At 36.1% G+C, this 11,703-nt stretch overlaps 1 protein-coding gene across 1 annotated transcript; it reads left to right on the forward strand.

Annotated features, from left to right (window-relative positions):
* The first annotated feature begins 6 nt into the window (after positions 1 to 6).
* On the forward strand, positions 7 to 10,255 carry LOC116181718 (maternal protein exuperantia-1-like). The gene is made up of 3 exons (XM_031502138.1): positions 7 to 66; positions 9,421 to 9,609; positions 9,661 to 10,255. Exons 2-3 carry the CDS (start codon positions 9,469 to 9,471, stop codon positions 9,946 to 9,948), a joined length of 429 nt encoding a protein of 142 aa, XP_031357998.1. The 5' UTR covers positions 7 to 66; positions 9,421 to 9,468; the 3' UTR covers positions 9,949 to 10,255.
* Positions 10,256 to 11,703: the final 1,448 nt, after the last annotated feature.

Here is an 11,703-nt window from a genome sequence, read left to right on the forward strand (position 1 = left end):
AGTAGCTTTATTAGTAAATTTGTTAATCCCGTCTCGGCGGAGGAGGAGGAGATTGCAAATTTTAAGGTAGTATCTTTATAGTTTGTGTCTTATCATTAAATGAGAATCTGAATTGAAGGCCAATGAGATGGGAGAGAGGTGGCCAGTTAGTAGACGGCGGCAAAAGTGCTAATTAAAAAATTATTTGCACAATTATTTAGTTGTCGGGTAACCCCTGTGTGATAAAGATAACAACTTTAAAAAAATGAATAAGATCAGATTTATTCTTTATTTATTTAAATCTGATTTTATTTTATGTTTATGTCATCACATAGTTCCATTTCATTTTATTCCTTAAAATGGCATATCGAATAAAAATCAAACAATCGAATTATTCTTCTTTTCCGATTAATTAAAGAGGACACAGAAAATAAAATCAGAGTGAACATCAGAAATGACATTTTTTTAGCCAGTAACAGAATAGATAGCATTACATTCTGCATTTGATGCTGTTGTGTGGTCATGTCATGTCACTTTCTACATGCCGGCAGAGCCGTCCTTAGGGTGGAGCGAGTGGAGCGGCCGCTCCAGGCCTCGCGCTGAAAAAAAATATAAGGTTTTATTTAATGAAAATAAAAATAATATAATAATATTTTAATATATAAATATACCGGGTGCCCATTATGTATGGAATATAGTATATATTTCGGTAAAGATCGAATGTATACAACAATTTTTTATATGAAAGTTGTTACATTTTATTTCCCATAATAAGGCAGCATTCCATTGCTTTTATTCCAGAAAACAAATGAATAATGAAAATAATTGAATTTTTTTAAATAGCAACGCACATTTTCATTAGACTCATTTGATAGATTTTTTTTCTCTTTTCAATGACATAACACGTTAGCACCCGTGTAGAAGAAATTAATTTTTATTTCAAGTTTTTAGCGCATTTTTGAAAAAATACGTTCTGGCTGGCTGGCTGTCCGGCTGAGTTCTTAGCAACTACAATAGCTAGAGACTCAAATTATTACTAAAAGCTTTCTGCTATAGTGTAGATGTGCAGGCTCTAGTCTATTTTGAGTTAGTTTACTTGTGAGATCGATAATTTAAGAAAATAATTTCGATATGGTTTTTGGAGGTGCTATAATTTTACCGTTAGATAGCGCTACCAGTATAAAAACTTAATTATTTACTTTGTGATTTGTTTTACAAAATTAAGATGTACCCTCAATTGAAATTAAATAAAATGAATTATTTAACGCAGCCAAAATTACTCGTGAGATCGATAATTTTAAACTTCGCTAATAAAATACTGATCCGTATTACCAAAAATGCGCTTTAATCATGCATATGCTGATTTACAACTTGTTTGGGATAGGTTATGCCACTACCTTGCAGTGAATGATGAACATTTTGAACATTCATTGCGATGAAAACCATTTTACTGCTAATTTCGTTTTGTCTTCAAGGTTTAATAAGAAACGTACACGTTCATTTGTTTTATTTTTATGTAGGATATCTGGATTAATGTTATTCATCTAATTATGATACATTTTTTTGACTAAGGGTGCTAACATGTTACATCATCGAAAAGGGAAAAACATCTATCAAATGATCCTAATGAAAAGGTGCATTGCCATTTAAAAAATTCAATTGTTTTTCGTTACTTACTCATTTGTTTTCTGAAATAAAAACAACTGAATGCTGGCATTTATGGGAATAATTTCATATATATTCGATATTTCCCGAGATATATACTACATTCCATACATAATGCGCACCCTGTATAATATAGTATATAAAATATCTGTCTGATTAGCCGCACAATATGTTCAACTATTGATTAATTAAAAAACCTACGAACGAAATTCTCATTCGCACGTGATAGTCATTAGTCGCCAACAAACCCTCGCGCTCGCCGGTGAGTGAATCATTCTTGCATGATCTCCTCTCCCTTCGCCGCGTGACAGTCATTCAAAGTGCTTAAAATGACGATTTTGCATGTATAATTTTGCAAAAATTTCCGGAGTCGGACTCACTCCCCTCGGAGGTATTCCATAACCCCCCCCCCCCCCTCGGAAATCATTGTTAAAAAAGGCCCCGCAAAAATATTTCGCTCCAGGCCTCGCATTTACTAAGGACGGCTCTGCACTAATGTAACAAAATTGTCAGTAATAATCGACTCTTGAACATAATTTTTAATATCTATTTCTTCTTATGCGTTGAAAGTACTTCATTTGTATATAGTAACTAATAAAGAAGTATTATTATTCTTATTATCTAGAAATTCTGAGTGATGTATTGCAAGTTATCATTAGAAAAACAATTCCTGAATTCGGGTTGTTCTTTGGTGCATTTTTGGGGCCGAGTACTTTAATTTCCGAGGCAGGTAATGTCAAACAGTGTATCAACTTTTCTTTATTATGTTGCCAACGGTAGCTTGGTAGGTGGGTTGGGTTCTAAAGAAGATGGCAGGACGAGTTGGCTTTATTTTTTACAACTTTACAAACTAAAAGATTTACATTAGGGTAACTACTGACTTGTGAGCGAACATACCTAAACCAGGCGCTGGCTGGTAATAATTAAAAATTATTTTCACCACAACCTCAAGGTTTTAGCGTAAAACGTTGCTTAATGTGACTACGTTAAAAGATCAACTATCCAATTCCCATTCCAGCGCCTGCTTCAACTACGGCAAACCAGTTCGTACATCCGGGCAATACCCGCGTATTTTAAACTTTACCTTTTGCATTAATTTAAATTAAGGTTCTGCTACAACTCGCACCCCAGGTTAAAAGTACGGTATTGCCTCTGTCACTCTGTCCTAACAAAATATTTTTTTAAATGGGAAATATGAAAAATTCCCCGTTCACAATCATTTTCGGGGTTAACCAATACATAAGTGAACACGCCTAACGCCTTTTTTATACGGTACGGGCCTTCAAACAATAACAGGAACTTTTTAGTCTCTGCTTTTATGGCAGATGAAGTAGGACTACTTCTTAGTAACACAAGTTCCCCTGGCTCATATTTAGGAAAAGGACGCTTGGTGATACGAGCACTCCTTCGCGCAGCAGCACCCTCCAAAGTTTCTTGGGCCATTATTAGTTTAAGCTCGGGAGAAAACGTATCGCTCTGTGGTGGTTGCAAATTGGTGGGCAGGAGCTTGATAGCCTCACTACTCATTTGTAACTCTTGGGGACTAAAACCGGTGGACTCGTGGACAAGGGCGTTAAGGAAACCCGCAAAATTTGATAATTCATACGCCCAACGGGTATGGTGGTCGTGGCAGTAGGTACGGCATAACCTTCCTAATTCGCGCATCACCCTCTCGGCAGGGTTGCTCTGCGGATGACGAATTGATGAATGTACTACTTTAACCCCGAACCCACTTAGACATTCAGCCCAACGTTTCGCAGTAAATTGCGTCCCGTGATCCGTGAGTATTTTTTGTGGAAAACCCTGCTTTACAAATAGGTCATTGGTTAAACGATGTAAAATAGCCCGCGTAGTGGCTTTCTTTAACGCATAAAACGTCACGTATTTAGTAAACACATCAATTATTACGCATATAAACGTAACGCCTCCCCTACTTGGCGGCAGCGGACCAAAAAGATCCAACGCCAAAAGTTCGTTCTTCTCTTTAGCAATAATAGCCTGTGGGGGTGGTGATGGCATGGAACTGATCTTGGTTTTTTGGCACACTTCGCAATTGCGAAGCCATTGCTTGACATCTTTAAGCATGTTCGACCACCAGACTTCCCCTTGAAGTGCTTTCCAGGTTTTGTACGCCCCGAAATGCCCTAAGGTGCAATGATATGCTTCAATAAACAACGATCGCAATTCTTTTGGTATGCACAGTTTACAACTGTCAGATTCGGGACGGATATACAAAATTTCGTTTAACAAAGTAAATCGTTTGTTAAATTCTGAATTATTCGACAGACTCTGAATAATACTGGATAATTTAGGATCTTGCCTTTGTCTTATGGCTATATCCTTCAATTGGTTACGTACTAACAGTTATCGGTAGTTTGAATAGGGGAAAAATTCCAAACACTTTGTCTGTTGGTGTCGGTGGGCGATTGACAGCAAACCGGGACAAAGCATCCGCGATCATGTTTTCAGTACCCGAAATGTGTTTCAGCTCGAAATCATATTCTTGTAACGCCATCGCGTAACGGGCGATCCGTGCTGATAACAAGCGACATGTCTTCAAATAGGTTACGGAACTATTATCTGTATAAATTACAAACGGACGCCCTAATAGGTAAATCCTAAATTTATTTAAGGCCCAAACAATAGCTAACGCTTCTTTTTCGTTGGAACTATACCGCCTTTCCCTATCCAACAACATACGGCTTGCCCATGCTACCGCTTTTCTTTCCCCATCCACGACTTGAAACAGTTGCGCTCCTAACCCTACGTCACTAGCGTCAGTGGTGAGGTAATATGGTAGATCTTCACGTGGATGATAAAGCAGGGTGCTCTTAACTAACCTTCCCTTGATCTCCTCGAACGCGTTCTTTTCGATTTCGCCCCATTTCCACGTACACTTTTTCCGTAATAAGTAATTCAATGGCGCAACTATATCTGCGTAGTTAGCACAAAATGCCCTATCAAAATTTGCCAATCCCAAAAATTTTTGTAGTTGCTTTACATTTTGTGGCGCCTCGTAATCCCGAATTGCTTGAGTTCGAGCGGGGTCTGGACGAATACCCGACGCGTCTAATATATAACCCAGAAAAGGCATATTTTCGCGAAAAAACGCACATTTCCTTATTCTTAAAGTAAAACCCGATTTTTGTAAGCGGGATAGCACGCATTCAATGTGCTGCAAATGCTGCTCAAAGGTCTCCGACAGTATAAGAATATCATCAATGTAAATTCGTACAAAATCATTAAACTCCGTACCAAAAATGTTTGACAAGCACCGTGTAAATGAACTAACGCTTGATGATAGCCCGAATGGCAAGACACAAAAACAATAAGTATGTCCGTTAAACTTAAATCCAGTATACTTTTGTGACTCCAAAGTTAATGGAATTTGCCAATAACCGTGTGTGAAATCGATAGAAGACATGTAACGAACTTTAGGTAAAGAATGTAACAGCTCCTCTATCGGTGGAGGAGTTTCGTGCTCTCTTTCCATGACCGAATTTAAATGACGCGCATCCAAACAAATACGGACTGTTTTGTCCTTTTTTACCGTGACCATGATAGGTGAGATATATGGGGTGGCAACCCGAGTGATAACTCCCCATTCTTCCATCTGGTCTAATTGCTTTTGTACTGCAGCACGATGTACAATTGGGACAGGATATGGTTTTCTATAAAACTCGGAGGAATCATTTAATTTAATTTTATGCGAATATTCCTGAGTACGTCCAGGATACTCCGAAAAAATGGATTTATAGTTAATTAACACTTTATGCAAATGAGCTCGCTGGTTTTCGGTAAGAGAGGCCAGCCGGCATGATTCCGCTATTTGTTCCTCAATACTACACAATTCCGGTTGCAAATTCATAATGGTATCGACACCGTACCTACTAACACAGCAGATATGTTGGGCGGGTAATGACGTGCAATGGTTTTAATTAATAAGGCTTCGGGATAAGGGGGTTCCAAATAATGAGCCAGTGCTAAATAGTACATAAAATGATCCACCAAACCCTTATTTTTCTCTGGGTATCGTGCTGCTTGAAGAGCTAACTTGACTTCTAATTGCTTAGTTTCAGACCAAAAATGCTCCTTAAAAGCTTGTTTGAAGGTCGTAAAGTCTCTAAATGAATCCAAATAAGCGCGACTCCAGAGCAATGCCTGTCCTTTAAACTGGTTATGCAAAACAAATTTAAGACCCTCAAAACTAATATTTTGCGAGTTGTATAAATATTCAGTTTTTGCTAAAAATTCCATAGGGTTTAAACTGTCTGAACCATCAAATATAGGCATTTTTTTTAAAAACTCTGCATTTGCCGTAGTGGTGACATGCCTGACTTGTTCATTACTATTGTTACTAATTACATTCATATTAATTAAAGACGACACAATTTGGGTAACTAAATCTACTACATTGTTCTGATTATTTACATTCATTCGGTTTGCATCGACATTGATATGCTTTGCGTTATCCACGGAATGTGGCTGAACTGACCTTTCGTTTGTTGCAATACGATTAACGTTATCTAATTTGGGAAAATTCAACATGGTACCTTCTTTGAACATCGCTGGCAGGTGTGATGGCTGATAATGGAACGTTGGTGGATTACTGTTCGATTCCATACTTATTCGCCCAGGGAAAAAATTATCGACATCCTCAGTTACCGCCTTTTCTCGCAACCTTGACCGCCGTGAGAAATTATTTTGATGCGACGACGTTGGGGTTCTAAAAAACTCTTCTGGCATCTTATCCTTATCTCCACGCCTATGCATGAATTGGCTGGGTTCCGTTGCCCTGTGACCCCTAGGTGCTGAGGGAATTTCGTTTCTCCTACCTGTATCTAAAGGAGTAGCTGCACGAGCAGCAGCTTGTGTTTGGACCAGATTTTTTGGAATCGCTCCGCGACTGCTATCTTGTCCTTTTGCCGATGTTTCTGGTACTACTTGACCTCTACTACGCAATGCATAGCCTTCCGTTGTTTCTTCTCGATCCTGCCCTAGCATCGGGCCCCACGTTGGGCGCCAAAGTTGCACCGGTAGCTTGGTAGGTGGGTTGGGCTTTAAAGAAGATGGCAGGACGAGTTGACTTTATTTTTTATAACTTTACAAACTAAAAGATTTACATTAGGGTAACTACTGACTTGTGAGCGAACATACCTAAACCAGGCGCTGGCTGGTAATAATTAAAAATTATTTTCACCACAACCTCAAGGTTTTAGCGTAAAACGTTGCTTAATATGACTACGTTAAAAGATCAACTATCCAATTTCCCATTCAGCGCCTGCTTCAACTACGGCAAACCAGTTCGTACATCCGGGCAATACCGCGTATTTTAAACTTTACTTTTGCATTAATTTTAAATTAAATGTAAATATTTGAAAGACAATACTGATCAGCAGATCTTTTGATTGGTATCCAAAAAGCACCATTGCATTGGATAATTTTTGAAAAAACCGCCACCTATGATAGTTTTATGGTCATCTAGATATTGAAACAAGTGAAGGTGCCTCCTAGTCCTTTTTCCATATTCCAGCATTATTAAAATTTCAGTATGCCGCCTTTCGAATAAAAGACCCATTTCCGTTGACTTCAAAAGTGTATTTTCACTCACAAATGGATGTCAACTAATGTAAATTAGTAACTTTTGATAAGTTCACGTAGTACCTTGACAGTTCTAACGCGCGATCAATTGTTTCAATATCTAGATGAATATAAAACGGTCATGGGTGAGTAGATTAATGGGCATTGTTGAAATACAACTACACGCAGTTTTTTGCGATTTTAAAAATAAACAAATCCATTGATAAAAAATTAAATACAAAATAACTTATTTGAAACATTGTTTCACAAAATGGATATTTACAGATATACAGGGTGTTACATATAATATAAGTAGGTATGTAAAAAAAATTAGGTGGTAGGGGGATCAATACAAGCACTTTTTCCAAATAAAACGAAAGTCCAACATGTTTTGTTTGGGAACCACCCTCAAAAAAGTAGTGAAATTTGCTTTTCTTGAGGGGTATTTGTTCAGGTATTTCACTGAGTAAACTTTTAGTCAAGAATCTGGGTATCAAAAAGACGCTTCTAAAATAGTGTCACCTGCACTCAAAGATATACTTTTTGTAAAATACGTATCTTGTGCAAAATTAGATGCCGATTTGGTATCAAGAGGGCGCAATGATTGCAGTGATTGCAAATAGCCAGAAAAAAAATTTGTTCAAAATTTCGCACTTCTCAAAAATTAGAATTTTGACATTTACCTCGCATTCCCGAAGTTATTTATGAATATTTTTTAAGAATTTGTGCACCATTCGTACGCTCATGATATTTTTGCTTGTTTTCGATGTTTTTCGGGGATATTTTGAAAACTTTCACTTCTTGTGTAGTAGTCTAGTAGGGGGGTATTTTTATATTTTCCATAACCTGCTTAGATTTTAAGATACAGCACCAATGTTTGTTTTTCAAATAGAATGTATAATATTTTTTTGGACCAGTGAATTCCTTATTTTTTGCTAATCATACGGAAGTTATAAGGGAAAATGTTGTACTTGCAAAATTTCTCTAAAAAAAAACTGTCCATTTTAGAATAATTTTGAGAGCATTTTTTGTCCGTTTTTTTATGCTCTTTCCATTGATGCATAGTAAATATATGGTTTCGAGTTTTTGACCAAAAACGATTGTCAACTTTAATCGATTATTTGTATTATTTTCGAATCGGACCAATAACGTTTAATAGAGTAGATTTTTAGCTGTCCTTTGTGAACAAAACATTTTGCTAACTTGTCAGACAACAGTGATATGGCTAATTTACTGAACCTCTGAAACTGTGAAAAAATGTCAAATAACTTCGAAACCCTATCAGTTAGACATAGCATCATATTAACAAAATCATACTGATTTTTTATGACAAATTCAAAAATACCATCAGAAAACATGGTGCCATTTAAATAAGAAAGTTCCGATATCGTTCTGTTACAACCGAAAAAGCGGCCATCTTGAAAATATTTTGAAATAGTTCCTTTTGATCGATTATTCAAAAAAGGTAATGAGTCTCGAATCAAAATTCCAAACCGTTCCTGAGTCACTTCTAATGATCCACTTAAAAACACCACCCTGTATGTATTTGAAATTTCTCTTAAGACACACTGAAAGATATTTAATATCTCGCCATCTGACCTTACCAATCCTTATCAAAAACATTCAAAAAAGTATACACACATTGGGGTCTTACATCTTTACGTTGGTTTTCTGTATCAAACTAGCTAATCGCACATTGTTTTTTTATTGGTTTACCGTACGACGATCTTTGTTGCATAAAGGGTTGAAACTTCTCTTGGTTAGCACAATTTTAAAATTCTGAACTAAAACTGTCTAAAGTAAAATTAATCACCCTTTGCCGAAGGCTAGCCAAAATTTTACCTAATTTTTGGTGGATAAAATCAGCAAGAAAATGAACCCTTGAATTTGTCAAATTGTATTGTTGTGGAATAAAAGAATTCCTTAAATCAGAATTTAATTCTAAATCCAAGTCAAATTTAATAGGCTCTTAAATTTTTAGAAATTTCCAACTAGAATTTTTAAGAATTATACAGGACAATTTTACATTTCCCGAACTGCTCTTGTTTGTTTGGTTTTGGTAAAAAAAAACAAATGTATCACGTGGGTAACTGCTGCTGTTTTTTAAGTAATTTGTTTGCAAACTAATTTTAGTCACTGGCTCTCAAAAATCTTTCCATTGTACTTCTATTTTTAATTTTTTAACATTTTTAATAGGTATTATTGGAAAGACAAAACACGTTTAGGCCAGTTTTTGGCGCGCTAATGAAAGCAACACTGCCAGAAAGACGACACGCTAGTCATTTACGCCGCCTTCTAGCCGAGAACAATATCGATTATGCCAAATTACAGAGTGCGTACGAGAGCAGCGCCAAGGATGGAATTGAAGGCATTCTCAAAAATGAGGTCGGTTCGCACATTTTGACCATTTCAATTTCTAACTTACTCGACTTTTAGGTGCCCAATGCTAAGGAAAAGGATCTTACGGAACTTTTAGAGATTTTAGATTGTTTCTTCGATCCGGAAAAGAAGGCCATACAGCCGAAACCACGATTTTTCGCCAACCAAAATCGCAATCCCAGAAGTAGAACCCAATCTAATAATAATAAGGAAAATGGCGAAGTGAACGGAAATAACAATAGTACGGAGGGTAGCGTCAACACTAGTAGTAGTGAAACTACTCCACGAACCGTCGAAAATGGTATAGTGGAACAGAGTCAGCCCTCAGAAACCGTTGTGCAATAATGAAGTCTGTGCCTTTGAAGATTTGTTACTAAAGATGTTCGCATTTACATTATGTTACCATTTAGAGTGATTATTTGTTTTTATTTTTTTTAACATGCTGCTGGACTTGTTGTTGAGTTTATCAATATTGTTTATGTAATGTTAATAATGTTACTAATTCTATTGAGATGCTTTGTTTATACCTATTTTAGTTTGTTATGGTTTAAAACAATTGTTCTAAGGGGAAGAGAGTGCTTTAATTTTATTTTGTGATAAATGGTGATTATTATAATTCTTTATTAATAAATTTTTGATTACATTTGTGAAATTATTATCTCATAACATTGTGACTTTTCTGCAAAAATTCAATTTATTTCGCACCATTCAATGTAGTACCGTTGAATAATAATCAGATTCTTTATTCAATGGTAGTACACTATTATTTTGTCCATAACTGTATTTATCAATGGACTAGAAACCAATTTCGAAAGAAAATTCAAAGGGCTGTAACTTTTGAACTAGTAGCCCAATCTTGGAACTGTTTGAAATTATGGATTCTACAGGCCATTTCCTTAAAGGGCAGTTGATAATGTGCAATTTCATGTAGGATTTGTAGAGCAAATGTACTTCAATGATCCAGTATCTGGAATTGTCTTGTGTACGCATTTGGTACATTTGCGCCATCTCTTTGGCAATCCCTATACTTTTCCAAGTTTAATTCTTGAAATAGTTGAACCAGTTCCAATGAGATGTCGCCACGTACGACACTACATTCACAAGAACATTTTAATTTATGCCCCGTCCAACTCAATTTTCCTTAAAGGGCAGTTGAACATGTGCAATTTCATGTAGGAGCAATTGTACTTCAATAATCGACTACACAATTATGGATTCTACAGGCCACATACTATAAGACAATTTTTTTTCTGTGTCGATCTGAGAAAATTTTTTTTCGGGGCTCAAAAAAAGGCAGTGTATTATAACCTTCCTTTTTTACCAAAAATCGACTGCACCAAAATTTCTCGGGAAAACACTTTCTCTTATTAATTTTGGTGCGTAGAATCCAAAACAATTCGTACTTTTTCGATCAGACTTCTCAATCAAAAGTTATAGACTAGAAACCAATTTCGAAAGAAAATTCAAAGGGCTGTTACTTTTGAACTAGTAGCCCAATCTTGGAACTGTTTGAAATTATGGATTCTACAGGCCACATTCTATAAGAAAAATTTTTTCCGTGTCGATCTGAGACAATTTTTTGTGAGGGCCTCAAAAAAAGGCAGTGTATACCTTCCTTTTTTACCAAAAATCGACTACACCAAAATTTCTCGGGAAAACACTTTTCTTATTAATTTTGGTGCGTAGAATCCAAAACAATTCGTACTTTTTCGATCAGTTCTCAATCAAAAAACGCCAGCTTTCAGATTAATATTAGACGTGACCTAAAATTTTTACTTAATCAAAATTTTGTTGCTCATATACCTCACGTTTTGAGGTAGCAAATGAGTTATGTCTACTATTTCTTATTAATTTTGGTGCGTAGAATCCAAAACAATTCGTACTTTTTCGATCAGTTCTCAATCAAAAAACGCCAGCTTTCAGATTAATATTAGACGTGACCTAAAATTTTTACTTAATCAAAATTTTGTTGCTCATAAACGTTTTATAGCTAAATAGTTATTCGTACATCTAGTTTTGAGGTGATACTTTTTTTCATGAATTTGCACTTTGCAGTTTGATTAATGAGGGCGAAGCCCGAGTTAATCAAGAAAATTCATG

The sequence above is a fragment of the Photinus pyralis genome, unplaced genomic scaffold (genome assembly GCF_008802855.1).
Source record: "Photinus pyralis isolate 1611_PpyrPB1 unplaced genomic scaffold, Ppyr1.3 Ppyr1.4_LG1, whole genome shotgun sequence".
Lineage (NCBI taxonomy): Eukaryota > Metazoa > Arthropoda > Insecta > Coleoptera > Lampyridae > Photinus > Photinus pyralis.